The 23,760-nt window shown below is 43.0% G+C and overlaps 1 protein-coding gene across 2 annotated transcripts in view; it reads left to right on the forward strand.

Annotated features, from left to right (window-relative positions):
* The first annotated feature begins 342 nt into the window (after nucleotides 1-342).
* LOC119659308 (probable multidrug resistance-associated protein lethal(2)03659) overlaps nucleotides 343-23,760 on the forward strand; it is a 42,263-nt gene continuing 18,845 nt past the window's right edge. Inside the window, exons 1-3 of one of the 2 annotated variants that reach the window (XM_038067322.1) lie at nucleotides 343-626; nucleotides 23,402-23,485; nucleotides 23,541-23,626. In XM_038067322.1, coding sequence (XP_037923250.1) covers nucleotides 23,409-23,485; nucleotides 23,541-23,626 — 163 coding nt within the window. In that variant the 5' untranslated portion in view covers nucleotides 343-626; nucleotides 23,402-23,408. Of the gene's footprint in view, nucleotides 627-12,200; nucleotides 12,392-23,401; nucleotides 23,486-23,540; nucleotides 23,627-23,760 lie in introns of those variants that run through there. The other variant, XM_038067321.1, reaches the window with a different exon arrangement.

Below are 23,760 nucleotides of genomic sequence, written 5' to 3' on the forward strand. Positions count from 1 at the left end.
GCCGATAACAGTGTCCAATTTAGAAACTGAAACCAATTCGATTTGGCTTCAGTCCATTTTATTTTTAGCACGATTGCGTTTATTGTTATTACTAATATTGAATCCCATTATAAGCGCGTGATATTCTAATCTAAGCCCGCGCTTCCGAATACTTACAGTACGATGGCCTTGCATCAGTGTACTTTTATATTTGTAGTCGACTAGCAAATATCTTTATTGCACTTCATATCACACTTTCCAATCAAAAGCACACAATTGTGCCTAGTGATCATTCAGTTCTTTGGTCGAGAGAGAATTCGTGCTTTCACTGAAGAAATTTCGGTACTGTTTTAGCAATTATCAGTAAGCACACGGAACAAATAAAAGATCTTGAAAGTAGCATCTCTGATAAGCCCAGAATTGGTTGCCATTTTGCTGAGAAAAGTCGTGGAGTTAAAAAACGCCATTGTTTCTCGACAGTTAATCTATTAATGGAGTTCGGTTAAATGGTGTCTATTATAAATTAAAAATCCGGTAGACCGTGTGCAATAGTGATTTAAGTGAAGATTGTGCATTGTACCGAAAGCTGGGAAGGAATTAGCGTCCGAACTTGGCAGACTGCTGGTTCCCTTGATGTGTGGATAAACGTAAGTTTATCGCAAATCTACTGATTAATAAATTAAATTTACGATCTTAAACTGATATAGTCAGTCAATTTTTTAACGGTTGACTCATTATGGTCTTCGCGGCTAGCCAAGAAGACTTCTTCATGCGGCTGCCTTGAGCAAATTTATTGTTTGGTATGGGCACCATTATCGTACGAGTATGTCAGCCATTATGGTGATGAAAACAAATAAGTTTGGCAAATTACCTGAAATGAATTAATTTCAACTGGTCAGTTTATTCCATAATAGAGTTTCCCGAGATTTCTCGGGAAAGCAATCAGCAAGCAATCAGCGCTCAGCATCTTCCATTCAGCTATAGATTGAAATTGGTTTAAGAGTTACTAAGCCATTTATCCCTGTAAGATAACATACACTTTGGAACAGGTTCCATTTTAAAGAACTGTACGAAAAGCAATATTTTATCAAAATTAATTAAACACGCCATTCCGACAACTAATACGCTAGGATTATTCTTAACACTAACATATTTACTTTTATCAAATTATTCGTTGTTTCAAGAATGTGGATATCTTTTTGTGCAACATATAATATTAAGATGTAGGAGGGACTGGGGCAAAAAAGTAAATTTTCAGCATTTATTTTGTTCCAGATATTAAATGATAATTTACACACATACATATTATTATATTTATAAGTTTAAACGCTAGCGCCAAAACTTAGTCGCACAACACTAACGTTTATACGACCACACACGGAGAAGGATTTCAGTGAATTCGGCACCAACCGAGGACGGGCTTGGGACGATAATGTCCGCCAAGAGGACCAAGTTAGTGCTACCGGATGAAATTTCGTCCGAAGAGGAGGGAACCACGGGCCCTACAACGATGATGGAGGGGAACTCGAGCCTCCTCATGCGAATTGCGAAGCTGGAGCATGAAAAGGCCGACATGGCCCAGCAGTTGGAGTGCCAGTTGGCGCTCATCAAGGAGCTACAGCAGCAGATGGCTGAGATGAAAGCAGCCAACATGGCCGCGAAGCAGCCGGTCCATCATCAGCAGGAGCAACAGCAGCAGCTAATCATACAGCAACAGCAACAACAGCAGGAGCAGAGGTGGCAGCAGCGACAACAGCAGCAGCAGCAGCAACGACAACAGCAGAGCGAAGATGATGGCATGTGCCCAGAAGTCATCATCGAGGAGGAGGAAGGAGACCCCTTCAACTTTGTAGTGCGGAAGAAGAAGGCAGCCAATAGGAATAAGGTTAGTGCCACTAGTATAAGTGCCCACCAGCCACCCCACAGTCCTCTCCCCAAGCAGCTACTCCCAAAAAAATTAAAATCCCCCCGATAACTGGGTACAAGCTGAATGTACCATAGTTCTTAAAACTTGTTAAAGAAAAAGGGTTGAAAGCAACCCTGAAGAACGCGAGGGCTGGCAAGACCCTCATCTTCGCCGAGACGGTTGAAGACCATGCCGCGATTTTCGCTCTCATAAGAGAGAAAGGGCTTCACGCGACCACCAGCACCCCACCGACCCTAAGAACCAAGTCGCTGGTCATTCGCGGTCTCCACAGGGAGACAGATCCAGCGGACATATTGCGGGAGCTCAACGAAGATTACCCGCAATTAAAATTGAAAACCGTGGCCAACTTAGTCACGCGAGCAGATAAGCTTCTGCACAGCCAGAACCCGGCACTCCCGATGAGGTCACAATCGGGACTATTCATAGCCACCTTCGAGCCCTCCCAAGAGCTCAGTGAAGTACTGAAAATTAAATATATACCTCACCAGAAGATTTCGCTTGAGAAAGTCAAGCCAATTGAAGAAGTGCAGTGCTACAACTGCCAGAATTTCGGCCACATCGCCCCTAACTGTTCGATTGTGCACAGGTGCGTGAAGTGCGCAAAAAAACACGTCCGCGGGGAATGCCCCACACCATCGACAAAGGCGCCGCATTGCTGCAATTGCGGCCAGACCGGACATCCTGCCAACTACCGCGGATGCCCGGCATACAAAGATATGGTTGCCAGAAGGGAAGCTGGCAGGGCGAGAAAAAATGCAGAAATGGCGAGAACCAAGCAAACGGTGACACAGATGTCACAAAGCTTGTCCCGGCCAGGTGTATCGTACGCCCAAGCAGCTAGGAATACTCTTCCTAGAGCTGCACCTCAAGCTCCACAAGGCAACAAACTGGCCTTCAAGAACTTGGTCGAAAGCCTCGCTTCCGCCCAAACGAATGAGCAGCGGCAGATTGCCGCAATCCAATTACTGATGAATTTATGGAGTTAAATATAGTCACATTTAACTCCGCGTCCCTGGTCTCACACGCCCAACGTGCCGCTGCCCAAGCGTTGGTTGATACTCTGAAAGCAGACATATTTTGCGTTTCGGAGACCCACCTAAACCACAGACATAATGTCAATTTCACCGGATATACCACTATTCGGCATAACAGCAACACGGGCGCTGCCATTCTAGTCAAAAAAGACTACCATTTTGAGGAAGTCGTCATCGAGGGTTTACTAGTCTGTTCCGCTGCAGCGGCAATAGTTAAAACTATCGATAATAAACGGATTTTGGTAGTTTCCGTTTATTTCAAATACAATTCTCCAAGTGAGCAACTGGGCCATGACTTAAAAGTCTTGGGTGATCTCCAGTTAAAATCAAAATATCTTATTTTCGGTGGCGACTTTAACTCACGGCACAAATCCTAGGGCGATAAGGCAGAAAATTTAAATGGGAAAACCCTGTATAACTGGATCCACGACCCTTTCACGCCAGCCAACCTTGAGGTGGTCTCGCCGGATTCGCCGACAAGACCCACTATTCAATCCATCATTGACTTTTTCCTGCTGTCTGATGAAACCAAGCAAAGTTTTCAGGTAACTTCCTGTAAAACCTTGCCAGGCATGTCCGACCATTTTGCAGTTGAACTCAAAATGGCCTCAACTTCACAACTGCAGAAGCGAGTTAAGGTAACCATCAGGTCATTCGCCTACACTGATTGGGACAAATTCAAGTCAGATTTAGCACCAAGGCTGAACTTGAAGAAACTCGCTACAGATCGCAATCTGTCGGACAAAGAAATCGACGAAGCAATCATTTTGGCCACGGACGCCATCAATACTGCTACACGCAGAAATACCAGGCTGATCAAAGTCGATGAGTTTGTATACAACAAACTCCCGCATGACATCATGCTATCATACATATTATATAAAGGTCAGACAGATTTGGCGCAGGAACCTCAAGCGCAACTTCCATAAAAATGGAAATAAAGTTAATGCTGAATACAAAGCATTGCTCTCCCGGATTAATTGCCTGAGTACAATTATCCGGGAAATGGTGGCGCAATTCCGCAATAAAGAATTAACCCGTAATCTCGCAGATATTAAGTCCGGGTCAGATATGTTTCAACATATAAATAGGCTAGCGGGGAAAAATAAGTCCCGTAATTTCGTTCTTACCAAGAACAAGGAACCAATCTGCGGAGACGCCAGAAAGGCGCAAGTCCTTCCGGAATCATTTGAGCCTCAGCTCAATACCCCTCCGCTTCAAAGTAACCCGGCAATAGTGTCGATGGTTGAAACAACTATCGCCGACTTTGTTTCTAGGCATTCAAATAAATTAGTCACATTCTCCCAAACGAACTCCTCGGTAAAACCAACGGATTCGCAACAATTCCTGAGTTTATCACAACTCACCGCCTTGACCTCAAACCTAAACGGTAAAAAATCAGCCGGACCTGACGAAATTCCTAATTACGTAATTAGGCAACTCCCCGGAGTCTCCATCAAATTTTTGCTGGCAGTATTTAATAACTGCATAAATAATGGCTACTTTCCCACCACGTGGGAAGCAGCTAAAATAATTGCGATCCGGAAAAAGGCGGCTCTACTATGCCTAAAAATTTTAGACCCGTTTCATTATTATCGAATTTAGGCAAACTCTTTGAGAGAGCATGGACAATCAGGCTAGTCCAATATTGCAATCTCAAAGAGATTATACCGAACCATCAGTTCGGGTTCCGCAGCAAGCACGGAACTCAACATGCACTTAGCTACCTTCACGACACCGTCGTAGCAAGACTTAAAGTCAATAATAAACCGACCGTAGCATGTGCATTAGACTTAGAAAAGGCCTTTGACTCCGTATGGGTAAACGGACTAATCTACAAACTGATAGATCTTGAGTTCCCAATTCCGATCATTAGAATTGCACTAAGCTTCTTCGAAGATAGGTATTTCTACGTCAGCTTGGGAAATGAACTCTCCGATCTCTTGTCGGTAACATCGGGAGTACCGCAAAAATCCATTTCTGGACCCACATTTTATAATATCTTCACGGCTGACGTCCCAACTCCCGAGCCCGGCACCGAACTTATTCAATATGCCGATGATACTCTCATCTTCGCTTCAAGCCTCCACCCCAACAGGGCAGCCAAAGCGGTCGAGAGATACTTGAAAGACCTTGGCAAATATTACCTGGCATGGGGCATTAAGATTAATGAGGCCAAAACGCAATTCTGCACCTTCCGGAGGAAAGCTAGATACCTAGGTTCTAGAGGAATCCATAGAAAAGCTAAACGCTTGAAAATGAAGATCGGAAACACTATAGTGAGCAACTCCCAGACCATCAAGTACTTAGGAGTTAAACTTCACGAACTCCTTAAGTTCAAGCCACATCTTGAGCTCGCTATCGGTAAGGCACGCGGTGCATTCAGTAGGATCTGCTTCCTTCTTCGAAAGAAGGTAGGACTCAGCACCAAGGCCAAACTGACTCTCTACAAGACCCTGATCAGACCCATTATCTGCTATGGAGCGCCCACGTGAATCACTTGCTCCACCCGAACCATGTCCAAATGTGAGGATCGAAATCCACTAATCCGGCAACTCTACCAACAGGGTAGCACCTTCCCATTGGCCAACTTCCTAAGGCCCTGCCAAATAGTGAGCGAAGCTCTTAAACCCGCCATCCTTTCCCTATATGATTCTCCCTGCCTGGTAGGGGTACATCGAGGCTAAGCACAAGACATGTAATGTGCTATTGTATATAGTAGGTTAAGTATTTATTGTTAGATTAAGTTTAGACTTAGTTAGTTTTAAGTATTTTAAGTAAGTGATGCCTTCTGGCGCTTTTAGTGCAAGCGCAGTCTTTAAATAATTTAGTTGCATACAAAATAATTGTGAAGATTTATGTATTAAAATTAATACAGTTAAAGTAATAATTTACACAGAAGGCCGGATAGGCCAAACAATTGTAATAGCCACCCATTGAAATAAAGTTAAGTTAGTTAAGCTTAATATTTAAGCTAGAATTAATCAATTATGTATTAGCGTAAGTCACTATGATGAATAAAAAACTTAAAGCTAAAAACACGGAGAAGGCAGTACAGGAGATGACTTCGAGCTGCAAACATCGTGAAAGGCCTCACTCATAAGATTGATTTGATTGTTAATAACTTGGAAAATTAACGACAATTGTATTGATTTAGTTAGGCGATAAATTGTTATGTTTGTAAAGTAAGATTCCGTAAATAAATGTAAATATAGTTTTGAGCAACTACATATTACGTTGTTTGATTTTATAACATCAATTAATCTCCTGGTTAAGTTTCTGATCTCGAAACTTACATATTCATTTTGTAACGTAATCTGTCCTCTATGATTTTTGCTAATATTTTTTTCCAAAGTGTAAGTTTTTTACCATTTTGCCCCACTGTGGGGTAAAATGGTAAATGGGTGGGGTAAAATGGTAAATCAAGTCTGCAACCCTCGAAAACAACTTTTTGAGCTCAAATAAGTATGAAAAAGTTAGAATGTGCATCAATGAAGAAATTCATTACAAAAAACCGGATAGCTGAGTGGTTAGAGCGCAAGGCTGTCGTACGGAAGGTCGCGGTTCAAATCTCACTGGTGGCAGTGGAATTTGTATCGTGATTTGACGTCGGACACTAGTCGACTCAGCTGTGAATGAGTACCTGAGTCAAATCAGGGTAATAATCTCGGGCGAGCGTGATGCTGACCACATTACCTCCTACAGTCTACTGTGGTGTACCGTTACGGTCTTGAATGAAGTGCTCTAACACACTTCAAGGGCCTCATCCAACATGGATTGTTGCGCCAACGATTATTATTATTATTATTACAAAAAACGTCCATATTTAATTCAATACACAGCAAAACGAAAGTGATTACAGAGTCTGACTTTGCGTGGACGACCGTGTTTTTTTGGGAGCAGTGGTGCATCGTTTTCTCGGATTAAATGGGGCACGTTGTACCGCCTTTTGGATAAGGGCGAATTGATTCAAGAGCCCTTTCGAAGTCAGTTTTTTCTTCAATGCTTGAATCGATTTTCCACCTCATTGCTCAATCCCTCTTCTTTAGATGGTCCTTGCTGGTTCCTCAAAGCCGTAGATCAGCATGGGCCAGAGCTGACTGTTCAGTTACTTCAGAAGGCATGAAGTCGATGTCGTCAAAAATATATTCATTCATTGGCCAAATTCCTGTTCATCTGAAGCCGGAAATAATGTTGCTGCGTGTCACTCCAGCATCCATAGCTGAAGAAGCAATTCCAGGAATGTCGTATATTGACGTCGAGCGTCCAAGATTGGCATTAATACATCCATCAACAAAGTAATTGATAGCCTTCTTGAATGGGCCGAAACTGTTCTATGGAGCGGTTGGAGCCAATGACTGCACTGAGGTGGGAGAGAGAGGACAACAATGCCATTTCCAATGCAAAATTTTACATTGTCAATGGAAACGTGCGATTCGTGGTTGTCGAAAATGAGAAGAACTGAATTGTCTGTGGTTGATCCGCAATGTCTTTGAAAAGGTATTCCGCATTCATCTATCTTAAAATAATGCGAGTACTTGTAACTTCCAGGAACAATGATACATTCGAAAAAAATGTTACACTTAAATGTTTCAATTTGCTAGAAGGATTTGCAGCTCCTGCGTAGCCTTGCGGGCCACCGTTCAAAAAATGAGGCTTGAATTGGACCCGTGGAAAGATGAAAAATTATTATTTCCCACTGCGCTTACCGCCAGTGCCATCGTCACCAGTGTGCCACGCTCATTCGATGTTATACGTCCAACTTGCTTCTGCCCTTTACGACTTATGACTCGGTTAGGGCTTCAAATCGTGGTAATACCGGTCTCGACAACATTCCGAATGTTTCCAGGTTCAAAATGATAGCTCTCTTACAGTGTTTTCAAATGTTTGAAAAACTCTCCAACATTAGTTCGGTTGAGCGCTGTCGCTCGTTGAAGCCTCGTCGTTTCCAGTTTCCGTATGGCGAGCGTAGGATGACGCTTTATTAAATACCACAACCATTCTATTTTACCATCCAGGAACAGCAATTTGCAAACACTTGGCATATTGAAACGCCAGCCATCTCACATCCCTCGAAGCAAATCCAAAATAAAGATCGGTAAATTTGAGCAAGTATGCCATTAGAGCCAGCTGCTGTTCCTTAGAAAATATTGTTATACGTTCAGCCGACTTCAACGTAACTGGTATACTAGTGGAAGGAGTGGGTGAAGTAAAATGTGTATCTTTTTCCGGGGATATAACGCTCTGTCATTACCTCTTCACAGGCATATGAGCAAGGTCGAACTCTTTTGCAGCTTTGAACACCGACCATTCCTCTTTGTGAACTGCGTGAACAGCCCGGCCTAGTTTTTTATGGTCTATGGAGTTATTTTTTAAGGTTTTGTGTAAAACAAAACCTTATGAAAATCGGTTTACTGTCTGTCTTTCTGTCTATCTGTCTGTCACACGCATTTTTTTCGTAGACTGTAGCAGCGATTGACACCAAATTTGGTGGACATACAGTGAGTTACATTCTTTTACGTCTAATTTAAGGGGGGGGCATACATGCAAAAGGGGGGTGTCCATTTTTTTCACCAAATATTGTCATCTCCTTCTTCTTTTTCTTCAGCCTTTGTCCCGTTCACAAGCGGGGTCGTCTCGTCGTGATCGGCTTCGCCATTTGGCTCTATCGAATGCCTGATCTGGGTGCAATCTCGAGGCTTTCAAATCGCCATCCAGCGTATCAAGCCACCGTTGCTTAGGTCTGCCTTTTGGTCGTTTACCATCGACTTCGATGTTCAGACCAATCTTGGCAAGTGAATTCTCGTTTGCACGAAGTGCGTGACCATACCATCGAAGACGCCTCTCTCGCAACTTTTCCACGATCGGTGCAACCCCATAACGATCGCGGATATCCTCATTTCGGATGTGATCTAAACGTGTGACGCCACTAGTCCAACGTAGCATCTTCGTCTCCATTACCGCAAGACGCCGTTCATTGTCTTTTATGGTCGGCCAACACTCAGAACCATAGAGAGCGACTGGACGGACGACATTGCGGTAAATTTTAGATTTGAGACGTTCGTTGATACGTCGATCACAAAGGACACCAGTTGTGGAACGCCACTTCATCCAGGCTGCGTTAATGCGTGAAGCAATTTCATAACGCAGTTCTCCATTGGCTGATAGCGTTGACCCGAGGTATTTAAATCGCTCAGTTCTGGGCAGATCACTGCCGCTGACAGTCATTGTGCCTGTTTCATGGGGATCGGTCGTCAAAAATTCAGTTTTGTTTAAATTCAATCTGAGACCGTGTTGCATGAGGCGATCATTCCATTTTTGAACAAGTTGCTCGAGATCTTTTTTGCTATCAGATGCTAGGAAAACATCATCTGCATAAAGCAGTGTGTAGGGCGCTGGACGTTGGATATCCCGTGTGACGGTGTCCATAACAAGAACAAAGAGGTGTGGTGAGAGGGCACTTCCATGATGAACACCAACAGAAATACGAAGCGGTTTTGATACACCCGCCATACTTCGAACTTTACTTTTCGGATCGTGGTAGAGCAATTGAACCCAGCGCACGAGTTCTTCTGGTACGAAGTGTTGTCGTAAAGCATACCAGATGAGTTCGTGTGGTACACGGTCAAACGCTTTCTCTAGATCCAGAAAGGCAATATAAAGAGGGCGATGCTTCTCACGGTGTTTCTCCATGAGTAACCGCGCAGCGTGTATTGCGTCAGTAGTTCCGCAGTTCTTGACAAATCCGGCTTGATTCACGGTTATTTCAACGATTTCGCGAATACGGTTGTCAAGAAGGCGTTCAAAAATCTTCATGGTATGGGAAAGTAACCGGATCGGACGGTAATTTGAACATTCTGCTGGACTACCTTTCTTTTTCCATATTGGAACAGTGGTACTTTCTTGCCAGTCAGATGGTGTTCTTCCTTCCTGAATAACCCGGTTAAAGAATTCACTGAGCCACAGTGTTGGGTCCTAGCTCTTCGCTTTCCAGAGCTCAGATGCGATGTCGTCAGGTCCTGTTGCTTTCCCCGATTTCATTTGTTTTATTGCCTCCTCGACTTCAATTGCGCTGACTGGTGGAACTGCTCCAAATGTCGGCAATGATTGTGGAAGTGGAGGATGAGCAAATTCTTCAGTTGAAATCTGCTCGAAGTATTCTCGCCATCTATCCGTTGCGGCTCGACGGTTGGTAAGCAAAGTACCGTTCTTATCATTAACACAACAGAAATGTTCGATATCCTGTGTGCGTTCATCACGGCTTTTAGCAAGTCGATAAAGATCTCTCTCGCCATCCCGAGTGTCCAGTTTATCGTAAAGATTTTTGAAATGGTTTGCTCGGGTGACAGCGACCGCTTTCTTTGCTTCCCGGTTTGCATTCTTATAAATTTGCCAATTAGCAGGTGTTTTATCGTCGAGAAATTTGTGGTAGAGGGGTTTCTTTTCACGGACCTTCATTTCAACATCATCATTCCAAAGCCAAGTATCTCGGTTGATGTACCGCTTACCCGGCTTGGTGACCCCGAGGGTTGCAGAGGCCGCTTTGTATATTTTCATGTAGGGTATCAAATGAAAAGTTTCGGTCAGTACAGTCAGTGCAAAGCTTGTCTTAGTTTGTTGGAAAGGCGGCATGTTCGGGGGGTCGAAAGCTATTATTTTTTTAACGGGGACATTCTCAGAAACTGCCCAACTGAAAAATCTGAAAAAATCACGGGGCTGCCAGTATATGGTGCCTAGGCTCCGAAATACCATACCCATATCCTTTAAAATGAAGTTAAAAATAGTATATTACTATAATTTTCAGTAATTGGCTGCAAAACCCCCAATTTAGCACCACCTAAGCAGTAATATAGGCTATAATATACAGCTTGATCCTACCAAGTTTGGTGGAAATCGCATCATTACTAACAAAGTTATAATAGGCGAAAGTTGTCACTTCTTTGGAAATTCAAGATTTTGAATGTGAATATCACCCGAAAGTGAATATTACGTATATTACGTGTTAGGTGCTAATAGGACAAATTCACGCTCAAATGTCTTTATAAAAAGAATAGCGTCCAGCTTTCTGTTTCCCGACTTGTTTGCTCATATTCACGGACCATTTTTGCGAAAAATATGGAAAAAAAAATAATTTTTAACAAATTTAGGATTTTTCAATGAGTTGAATGACTGAAATCTTTTACTTCTTCATTTCTTACTGTTCCTATTATATATTATTATACTTTGATATCCTATACAGAACATCAATATTTTCACTCTCCAAAATTACACTCCCCTCATAGTATAAACTACCTTGTAAACACCCCACAAAAATAAAACATCCAAAACCAGCATATTTTTCCTATTTTATAAACCTCAAGTGCATAAATAACCCAAAATACGAAATAAAAAACACTGAGTAAAATAAATGAAGAAAACTTTATAATCAAATAAAATCTACCTGGAAAAAACGACTTTGATGCCCAAAAAACATGAAAAAACCTTTTCAACTGTCAAATTACACTCCCTAGGTACCTAGGTTTTACCTAGGTAGGTAAAACTAAAAAAATACCCCATACCTACACATCCCACAAAAATTAAACCAAAATAGTCATGTGGGGTATCAAATGAAAGGTTTCGGTTAGTACTTTTTGAAGCCGGTCTTAGTTTTGACATTTGTTGGAAAGGTGGGGAGTGCGAGGGTCCGAAAGGGAACATTGCTTTAGCGGACATATTCTCAGAAACTACCCAACCGAGAAATCTGAAAAAAATGAGGAGGCTGCAACTATACTATATGGTGTCTGAGCTCCGCAATAACTTTCATACCGATGTCTTTTCAAATAAAGTTAATAATAGTATATTACTATAATTTTTAGTAATTGGCTTCGAAACGACCCTTAAGTTAATCTTAGCACCACGAAATTTTGCAGTAATGTAGGCTATAACATGACCTTACGGAGTTTGGTGGAAATCGTACTATTACTATCGAATCGCGGCACCACTGTTAAAATACACTTTGGACTATGTACACCCCAGTTTTCAAGGGAGCAATTCACAACTATCGCCAATCATTCTTGGTACCCAAAGCCCCCTCAGTAGAAATTTCACGTCGGTAACTGTTATCGATCGAGAAATAATGCAGGTTATTGATTTCGACAATTTACCATTTTGCCCCAGTCTCCCCTATATAATAAATTTTATCAATACTTCGTGTGCATTTAGCACTTCTGACATTGATCAAACATTTGAAAACGCTAGTATTATTTAGGGTTGAAGTGAAAATTGCATCACGGACGGAAAAGATAACTTTGATGGATTTTGTTTAGTATCTTTTTTCGTTGGTGTGCTGGCGATATTGAGCTTCTTGTAAACCAGCTTCTAATTTAGTACCGGGCAGTATTCCATAGGGTGTGCGTATATGTCAGTGTTGCGAGTATAAAACAAGTCTGACACCGGGAGCTCGCCGCTTCAGGTATGAGAAGTTTTGTGTTTATTTTATCTATATAAGATATAGAATATTTGTGTGTCCGGATGGCTCAAATGGTTAGAGCGCTGGACTGCCGTAGCAAACTGACCCGGTTCAAATCTCACTGGTGGCAGACGGATTTGTTATCGTAACTAGATGTCGGACACTAGTCGACTCAGCTGTGAATGAGTACCTGAGTCTCACGGGCGAGCGCAGTGCTTATCACATTGCTTACTATAGTGCACTGCAGTGTACCGTTACGCGATCTTGAATGGAATGGTCTAACACGCTTCAAGGCCCTGATCCAATATGGATTGTTGTGCCAACGATTATTATTATTAAAAATATTTTAGGCGAACGATGGGTCCATCATATACCGTAGTGTACATTTAGTACGTGACTCAGACTATTCACTTTAACATGATACTTATAATCTATGCACATATGATGTCATAATATGGTTGCCATAACGCGTCAACCACGCCTACGTGCTATCATTCGCGGTTCGCTGAAATGTCTTCCAGTTCGTTCCAGGACTTCCCGAGACACTTGCACTCATCCTCCACTGTTCTGCACCCTGTGCTTCTAGTGTGGCCCACTTTTTGACCATCTTCGGATAGTGAATTCCACGGCATGGCGTAGCCAGCGATGGAGTTGTCCTCTTCCTTAATGTGCGACTTATCTATTGTTATTTCCGCCTTCTCGCCGGTAACTGGCCTCTACGGTCGGTCTACGCGGTCGGTAACTGGCCTCTGCGCGATGAAGTTCTTCGTTCGAAATTGTATCAAGCCAGAGTACTCCGTAACACTTTGCAGACAAGGGTTGACGAATTCGAGTAACACTGGTAGTCATTTTCCATGTGCTACTCCCATATAGCAACACAAAGAACACAACACATCCCGATACATTTTTAAGGGGGTGTAAATTTTTTTTCACAGAATATAGTCGTGTTGGATATCAAATGAAAGGGCTCAATTAGTACTTTTCGAAACTGATGATATTTTTGATACTGGGTGAAACATAGGAGAGTGAGAGCTCAAAATATGTGCCCAAAACGTGTAACCGGTCTCATTCTAGAACCCAAAAAAAAAGAAAAATTAAAAAAAAAAGACAATGGTGCATCTATAAGAAATATATGTACCAAAATACATCTCATTCTGATACCTGGTTAAATAAAGTATACTATTATTAACTTATTATTATTACCATACTTTAGAAATTTACCCAAAAACCAAGGAGGGTTTCAGTTCATTCTATTATAGAAGTAGAAAATTTGGTACAGTTATAATTAATAACATAATGCAAAGTTTGAGAAGTCTGACAAAAATCCAACCATTATTAGTTATAGAGCGTTAAAATTGTGTATTTTACTCTAAGAGGTGCATGCTTTCATCATCATATAAAGTGAACTCATACGAAGGGCATCAACTGATGCTCAAAGTATGGGACAGCGAATCAATACGTGACGACTGGCAACGAGGCATAATCTGTGTCATACATAAAAAGGGAGATATCACACGGTGCAGCAATTATAGAGGTATCACGTTGCTGAGTACCATCTATTAAATTTTCTCCGCTATCTTGCTAGGTCGGATAGCCCCATGCGCCCAGCATATCATTGGCACATACCAAAGAGGCTTCACTCCAGGCAAATCAGTAACAGATCAGATTTTCTCTGTGCGGCAAGCCATAGAAAAACGGTTGGAATATGCTCATCAGTTGCACCATATTTTCATCGACTTTAATGCCGTCTATGATAGCAAAGCCAGGGTAAAACAGTACACGACCATGAGCGAATTCGGTATCTCAATTAAATTGATAAAACTGACTAGGCTGAGCCTGATCAGGCCAGATAAAAGCAGCAGAATCACTTTCAAGATCATTCAACATCAACAACGGTCTATGACAAGCGGATGCCCTATCATGTGTCCTGTTTAACCTTACTCTGGAGAAAGTGATTGGTGATGACCATGTAAATGCGAGAGGCACCATTCTCTTCAAGTCCACCTAACTATTGGCTTACGCTGACGATATCGACATCATGGGAAGAACAACCCGAAATGTACAGTCTACCTTCATCCAGATCAAGCAAGCTGACTGGGCTGCACATTAATGAAGGCAAAACGAAGTATATGGGGGCAACATCAGCGCCAAACCAAAAGAACGAACAACACCGAATCGCACTGGTCAAACGAAAACAATGAAGATAGGAGACTAAAACTTTAAGACCGTTGATAATTTCTCTTATCTTGGAAAATCCGCGCACGGTTGTTATCAGCCAACAGAGCCTATTTCAGCTTACGAAAACTGTTTCGCTCGAAAGGTCCCACCATAGGGTCAAAGCTCTTACTGTACAAGACAATGATTTTGTCACTCCTTATGTGCTCCTCGGAAACTTGGGTTCTTAGCAAAAAAAACTGCGAACTCTTGGCGGCGTTCGAGAGAAGAATCTTTGGCCCCTACATAAGGATGGACAATCCCCTAGCCTACATAACGACGAAATCTATGAGCGATAGCACCACCGTCTGGTTGTGGATAAAATCCGGTTCAACAGGTTGCGGTGGGCGGGTCACTTAATCCGTATGGATGAGGATAATCCAGCCCGGAAAGTCTATAAGGCAGGTCCTGCCTAAGATGGAGCCATGGAGTAGGTTAGGACGCCAGAGGTATATCGAATTGGTGGACCTAGGCGCAAAACCGGGATATATGGAGTTTCATATTAAGGCAGGCCTAGACCGAATACGTGTTGTTGATGATGATGATATGAACGGCGGAGTTGGAGTTTCGAAATACATATGTATATCAACGAATATTTTGAATTGAAGTATACGCGAATGGGAAAAAGTGGCATCCCGATTCTAGTATTCCGACTTGTTTGATGTGGTATTCGGTTCTGATTCGATAAACAAGATGAATCTCCCACTTTTGAACGGGATCTGAGTCATATAAGTGATGTTAAACTTGGGTGGTTGAAGCTCTCTAACCCTGCTAGAAGCGCCGGTAGCAACACAGGAGCGAACGTAAGTAGTCATCGTTCAAGCCCGACGATGCCAGCGCCTCTTTTATTACGCTCGCCTAGAAAACAACTCCTCAATTACTGCTGATCGCAAGTTGGTCAATTTAATTAGTCAAGCGGTGTCGGTCAGTCGAAACCCAACTGAACTAATGGGAAGCTCTCTATTCGAACAGAAACCCACAAACCTCTTACCACCATCATTACGTCTGCTAAGAAAGTGCTTTCCGATCACATATTAGCGCAAGAAGTTGTCAGAGCCCATCTTGGCATTCAGAGCACCCATCACGATGACAATGTTACCTGTCTCCTGGATCGCAGTCACTTGTTCATAGAAGTCGCCTTTTACGACAAGCTGGGGAGGGGAGTGGATGGATGTCACACAGTTATTCAAACTATAGTGACTCGACCATCCTCCTTTAACCAAACGGGCTTGGGACTGTCTTTGGGGGAGTTAAGTTTATTTAATGGGGTTTTCTCCACAACCAAGCGATCGTGGATTTCATAAATTTCATCTTTATATAATTGCCCGTCCGAACGGCCAAAATTCTTCGGAAGATTTTTTTTTGAACGCGGCTAATAGTTCGCGATTTCCTTGCTAACAACCCAGGTCTTTAAGGAATACATGAGAACCATGAGAACTACCAAAATCATTGCCCTGGTGAAACGCTTCGAGCAGAATAGTTTTTGTAAGCCGAAATACACTCGATTCGCTGCCTGCAACCGTGAGCCGATTTCGTCGTTATAGCTGTTATCAGTTGTGAATTTCGACCATAAATAGAAGAAGTTTTCAACGATTTCAAAGTTGTATTCTCCTATCTTTGTTCTTTTGCTATTTGATGTTGGTCTCGAGAGCGATCCTACTGCTTCTATCTGATATAGCATATTGTTTAGGGTCATCCTAGCCAGCCTCATTATTTTTGTCGGGATACTGGATTCTGTCATGGCGATATGTAGTTTTATCCTGGCCATGCTTGAGGGAATCTGATCTATTCCTGCTTTGTCTCTATAATATCATAGCTTTCTACGATGATCTGGACGGATGGGATAGCTGAGACTATCTTATAGGTATTCAGCAACGTGATTCCTCTATAATTGCTGTACTACATGACATCTCCCTTTTTTTGTATGGGACAGATAATGTTTCGCTGTCCCAAGTCTTGATTTACCGCTTGGTGCATTTAGTCGTATCTATAATACATTTAATTAGTCCGCAATAAGTTCATCGGCTCCTGGCGACTTATGCTTCATAAACCAATAGCCCTAACTATGTTAGATTTAAGACACTTGCAAAGCTGTCGCACATTTGTCTTAATATGATTACATTTGCTGTCAAAACTTGACGGCAGCTGCGTTGACTATACAGACTTAAGACCTCAGTTTTTTTTTGGGAGTAGAGGTAGGTAAATGCGTTTATCCACAAAGTGTTGGTCTCCCGCAAGAGTACGCTGTCAGACTAAAAACTAAACACCTTCCTGTTATCAGAAAACCTTCTAGCCTGGAAGCATTTGACACATTACTTCGGGCTAGTCCCCCTGCTCTCCCGGCTTTGGGAGTCTTCAAGTAAGGGAATCCCTTTGACCACCGGAAGGGGAGGGGGGGAAGGGAGCTATTAGTTCAGGGAATCCCTTGTCATCCAGTCCCTCTACCGGTCGAGTTCAATTTTCTTTGCAATAAGAAGAGCCTGGGCATAATGTGCAACATGACTCCAGCTGCCGGGCGTTGGCAGGATGTCTCTGACAATGTTGTATGGAGAGAGCTCCCCTGTGTTTGCATAAAGTTGCTGACGAAACCCGTCCTACCTTTCACAAGAGAAAAAGGTGTGTTTAGCTTCGTTCGCCACTCCATTGCAGAACACACAATCAGGAGATTGCCCTTTCCTAATTCTGTGCAGGTACGAGTGGAAACCTCCATGCCTGCTTAGAATTTGGGTAAGGAAGTAATCAATCTGACCATGCGTTTAGTTCAGCCACGGATCTAAATTGTCGATGAGCCACGCAGTTTATCTGCCTCTTGGCTCATTTTGCCCAGATAGTTGCCACTAGGTAAGGGTGCGTTGACGTTCTTCACCTTTCTTAAGCTTTCACTCTCACGGCTGGAGATAGCTTTACGCTCCTTGGTAAGGAGGCCAAGGAGGGAGTTTCCGACTTTTTTATTCAGCAAAACCTTTTTGCCGCGACCAACGGTTGGCATTGAATTATGGCAGATTGCGCACTAGGAAAAGTCTAGAAAATACTGGTGGGATTAGAAATTGATTGAATGAAACCGAAAGGATTATAATAGAATCAGTCATGATATGATAAGCGTGTATGGTGTGTATTTATCTGAAGTTTTGAATGCAATGTAAACCACTGGCATCAACTGACCAACAGCACAACACTAATGTATTTGTTAGATAAAAAAATGTATAAAATCGATATTTAGGTAAGTACATACTGTATCATGTAATTAGAACGACTTGATAACGAATGGAATTTATTACTACTGCTGTATATTAACAAATTGTAAATTCGTATGAAGTGATTAGTCACAGGGTGCCTGGGAAGAAAACTACGATTTGTTTTATTAAAATCAGTTTCGGTCTGTCTTTTTTTTTTTGGAGGAGGTGGAAATCTTTAAAAGACACTGACCTGGACACGCTAAGGTGTTGGATTTTTACCCACTAAAACCACCCTCGACTCCTCCCAAAACCCGTGGAACCACCATAAGGGATTACATCACGAGGCCGAGTCAGCTCACTCTAGCTTGGTCCTCTTTCGTCTCTACGCGGCGTACGTAACTGCGCTTTTCTAGCCTCCTCTGCTAGCATTCTTCGTACCAGTCTTTCTGGCAGGAGCACCTCTCCTAGAGTCTCCTCTAATTTCTTCCTCCTTCCACAAATCTCGAACAGTGAAGAAATACGTGCTCTGGGTCCTCTGTCCATTGTAGTTTGGACAATTGGGGGAGGTATATAGTTTAAACCTGAACAGGTACTGGCGATATCATGCATAGTCCGTGAGAAATTCGGTATGATTATAATTAATTTCACCGTGTCGTCTCTCCAACCACTCCTTGATAGGAGGAATAAACCTGTGTGTCCACCGACCCTTTCCCGAGCGTTCCCAATGTTCTTATCACCTATTTAGAGATCTCTCACTTTCGGCGTTCTTCGTCTGCGATAAAAGAGAGATTGGCTTCGCATGGTATATATTCGTCATCTCATCTGCCAAGATGTCAATGGGCATCATTCCAGAGACAACGAATGCTGCATCATCTGCGACAGCCCTGAATGCCAAGCATAGCCTTAGGGCTGTTCTTCTGTTGACTGCATTCCGTTTGTAAGTATTAAATATAACCTGCAATGCCTTTCCCCAAATTGGAGCTGCCAGCGAGTAACCATTTTGATGGCATCAATGGTTGATCTGGCTTTACGGAACCCGTACTGTCGATCTGAGAGGCCTCCCTGGCTCTCATCAACCGGGAGTAGTCTATTATAGATTACTCGCTCTTGCATTTGCCCCACAGTGTCCAAAAGGCAAATAGGTCTGTAGGAGGTTGGCTCGCCTGGAGGTTTGCCAACCTTAGGCAGTAGCACTCACTTCGATCGCTTTTATGATGCCCCTCAGATATGCACGCTTCGAACAACCCAGCGAACATGTCCGGTCTGAATTTCACAGCAAATTTAAGGGCATTTGGCACGCCATCCAGACCCGGAGCTTTGTTATCTCCTATTATATCACATTGCCATCACTTTCAAGGTTGCTGGAAGCTGTCTGTGCCGTCATCTTGCTGGGGGAATAACCCCTGGATAATTTATAACAAGAGTGAAGATAAATTTTATCAAGAGTGATCGGCCTCTGAATCGCCTCATCACGATTCTATAGGCGTTCCCCCACGGGTTTACGGCCGCTTCCGAACAGAGCTCCTTAAAGCATGCTCCGTTGGATGGCGAGCTTGAGGGTTTTGCGGGCTTCCTTATAGGCGCGCTCTTTTTTGCCCTTGGTTGATTCTGCCTACGAGCCGCTGAGCCGCTCTTCTGGCTTGGTGATAGGTTGATCGAAGGCTGGCCAGCTCAGTATTTCACCAGTAGTTTGATCTTCTATTGGAAAATGAGCACATCCTAGGCATGGATCGGTCACACGCTTTGGCGATGCATTGGGCCACATGGACAGCTCTTTCCGTAGAGGCGCCTACTTTACTAGGTTAGTCTAGCCACACCTCTATGATGGTCCGCTCATCCAGAGCTTTAGCAGATCAGCCTGACATCTTTCTCGGTTTCAGACTTAATGGTCTTCTGCCCGGTGACTCCACCCATAACCCAAAGAAGATTGCCTCGTGACCACTGTGGGTGTAGACCTTGCTGAGGCACCAGGACATACAACGTGCCAGTGCAGGGCTGACGAAAGTTAGGTCTATGATTGAGGCAGACCCCCCTTTCTAAAAGGTATTTACATAACCTTCGTTGGCCAGAATTATATCCAATTGTGCAAAAGCGTCTAGTAGACTGCGGCCCTTTGAATTTGCCTCTCTGCTACCCTACTCACGGGCCCAAGCATTGAAGTCACCAGCAATCACCCTTGGACTACGACTCCTTGCGTCGGGAACAAGACTGTCAAGCATTTCCTCGAATTCGGACAGTGTCAGACTTGGTGGGGCGTAATAACTGTACACATATACGCCGTTTATTAAAACTGTAGTATGTCTGACTCCCAGATTCAGAGCAATACAAATTTCTCCTTTCGATGTCACTTCATTGAGATCCTTGCATTGTATATAGATCTCAGGTTTTTGGACACGCACCGCGGCATTCTCCCCAAGTGAGTTTTTGACTTGAGTGCGAAAGTCATGAGTTTTGCCCACGCTAGATCTTTTCAGTTCGAACATGAAATCCCTTTCGGGGTTCTTCGGATTCTGTTCAGATTTCCGCTTAGATTTATTTAGGTCCTGATCAGCTTTGACTTTTCTGAGTATCTCTGCGTAGGACAGATTGCACTTACTGGGGATAACAATTGCATCTGGACGAGTTCGCACTTTTGCTTTTCCTTTCGCTTTTTTGCTGGTAACTTTAGTCCATCCATCGTTTTCTTTCGTCTTGGGCTTCGCAGCGCTGGTCGACTTTCCTACATTCGCTGTATGTTTTGAGTTGCTGGTGCTGGTTTTCAGAATGTCCTGTCCGCCTTTTTTTTCTCTAAGGTGACTGTTGATTATTTAGAGGATCTCCCTCTTTTCCACGTAGTCGTTTATTTCGCCGTGATTCCATGGTAGATCGGTTAGGCGTCACTTGGGTCGCTTGAACACTGTTAGAACAACAGAGTTCGGCGTATCCTTAGTGTTCTTTCCCCCATCTGCGATCTAATAGCCCTCACCATATTCTTTTTGGTTTGGTGTATGTTGTGCTTGTCCTTGATAAACTCGGACAGCTCAACTATTTTTGCCCCAAGCTGGGTGAAGAGTAATTCCTCCGGATCCAGACTCTGCTCTCTATGAGCCCGGACAGGGTTACTCCTTTTATACGCTTCTTCACTTTTGGTGTTTATTGACCATGCCTGTATCTTATCCTATACTGTCTTTGATATTTGTGGAGATCTCATAGCCGATAAGCTTCTTTTAAATGAATCCCTTTCTTCGTCCTGGAGTGCCTCTTGATGTCGCGTATCTTGAACATATGTGGTGGGTGTTATAACAGTTTTTGTCGTCCAACAATCTGCCTTCGGTTCATCTTTGTTTGATCTTGTTACCGGTGTTCTCAGTAAGGTCGTACTTCGCTTGAACACCTCCTTCTCCGGATCCAAATCACTTGTAACATCATATGCCAAGGTGGCCAAGCTGTCCACCACCGAGGCACTGCGGTCGAGGGATATCGACGGCAGGGTGCCCCCTTGCTCACTCCAAAAAGCCGATACTGGTGTTCCGAGCCCCTGCACCGTAAGTTTCCTCCTTCTCTCGTCTTCCATGGTGGTTTTATGTTCTGGGTATCCTTCCCATAGCCATTTTTGTCCATGCACCAGAGATGAGCAAGCACTAGCCCATGCACAGTCAGAAAATAAAGTGCATGAATACATATTTACATATCAATAGGTATGCCCTTATCTGCCAACTGGGGTCGCGTCTGATGGGATATCTGGCAACTCATCTTTCTCCCTGTCTGTCCGTCACGCTCATTTTCCTCGAAGATGGTTGTAGCGATTCACAAGAAATTTATAGGAAAGGTGGAAATTGTGAACCCTCACGCATACAGTGAGTTACATAATTCTACCCCGAATTTAAGGTGCAAAAGGGGGGTGTACATTGTTTTTTCATCAAATATAGTCATCTGGAGTATCAAATGAAAGGTCTCGATTAGTACTTTCCGAAGCTGATTTTGACATTTGTTGGAAAGGTGGGGAATGCGAGGGGTTGAAATTAATCATTTCTTTAACGGACCCATTCTCAGGAACAATGTGCTCGGAGTAGGTTCCTTAGTCAGCCAAAATGAAACCTGCTCTTATCGGCTTTGAAAATATAAGCGGAAGGCTATGCACACTACGCGGGCCGCGCTTGCCCTCATTAAAGTTCACGCCCCTACAAAGAAGACTGCAGAGTCGGAGAAGGATACGTTCTACGAGACACTTGAACGGACCTTCGAAGCTTGTCCCAAGTATGATATCAAAATCATACTTGGAGACTCCTACAGTCAAGCCCGAGCTCGTATTCAGGCGATACGTCGGCTCCCATAGCTTACATAGGGATACCAATGATAACGGACTGCAGATTATTCAGTTAGCAATATCGCACTGAAATGGTTGTTGGAAGTACCTCGTTTGCGCGGAAAGCGGTTCACAAACATACGTGGGCCTCTCCAGGCGGGACAACTTTCAACCAAATTGACTATGTGCTGATTGAACGCCACTACCTCTCAGCCTTGATGAATGTCAGAACATATAGGGGGGCCAATGTGGACTCGGATCAATATCTCATTCGCATAGCGCTACGTGCTCGAATTGCAACACCACCAGAGTGAATACTGAAGCCATTCACAACACAGTCCTCCATAACACCTAGAAGAGGAAAATGCATGCCGCAATAATCGCAGCTAACAGATATCCTGGAGATGAAGTATCAACAAATGATCTTCACAATCACCCGAAGAATGTTATTATAAATACGGCAGGAGACATACTTGGCCGCAGCCCCAGGAAAAATCGGAACTCTTGGTTCGACGATAAATGTAAGCTAGCAACGGAACGGAGAATGCTGCATAACGAGTAATGTTGCATTCTAAAAGAACGCGGGCACGCGTGCAGACTTATCGCGAACTCTGTCGAGCGGAGAAGAGAACTAACAAGTCTGTGAACTAGAAAAGTACAGGGAGCAAGCGCACCAGGCAAAGAAGGCGGGAGTTTTACCAACAAGTCAGCAGGATGAAGGCTTACACACCTCGATGCTCACCTGCTGAGACAAAGAGGGAAATCTGATTTCTGACAGAATGGTCATATTGGAGCAATGGGTTGAGTATTTTGATGAACTGCTCAACAACCAAAATATCGGCGAGTTGGAGATCCCGTCAACAGAAGACAACGGACAAATACTGCCACCACCAAACATAGAAGCTTTTAGGGATATTAAATTGGTGGACCTCGGCGCAAAGCCGGGGTGTCTGGAGTTCCTTATTTAGGCAGGCCTAGACGGGATACCGGTTGTTGCGCCGTTGATGATGATAATTCTCAGAAACTACTCAACCGAAAACTCTGAAAAAAGTCATATAGGAGAAAGTATCGACCTGAAATGTTTATAATACTAAACGGATCAAGAGATATCCATATAAAAAGCTTACATTTATCTTATGACTCTTAGGTCATATTACCAATTTCTCATTAAACAGTAATGGACTTACATTTTGGGGGAAAAGTATTTCTCAATAAATAAATGCTTATTACCAGTAAATTGCAAACAATATTTTACCCTATCCAATCAGAGAGAACATCCCAATAAAAATCACAGCATAAATTTCTAGTTAACGCTTTGGTTTTTTATTTTTTTTGTAGTTCAACAATGGATTCACACCAGCCAGAAGAACTTCCTGTAAATCCGCGTGAAAAAGCGAACCTTTTATCTAATATATTTTTCTGGTATGCATTTTTTAGTAAAATTGTGGGAAACCAAATTAATTGATATTGCTTTCAGTTTCACTATACCTATATTCTCCAAAGGGCGAAAGAAAGATTTTGGAACAAAAGATCTCTATCAACCCCTAAAGGAGCATCGGTCTGGTAAGTCAAAATATTAAACAGATTTTATTGGGCTGAGAAATATAGTCGACGAACACGAGCGAAGATTTCAGCCAGAAAAATCAATGATTGCTGAAGCAAATAATTAAAAAATGTTGGAAATACAATGTTATATG

The sequence above is a fragment of the Hermetia illucens genome, chromosome 6 (genome assembly GCF_905115235.1).
Source record: "Hermetia illucens chromosome 6, iHerIll2.2.curated.20191125, whole genome shotgun sequence".
In the NCBI taxonomy this organism is placed as follows: domain Eukaryota; kingdom Metazoa; phylum Arthropoda; class Insecta; order Diptera; family Stratiomyidae; genus Hermetia; species Hermetia illucens.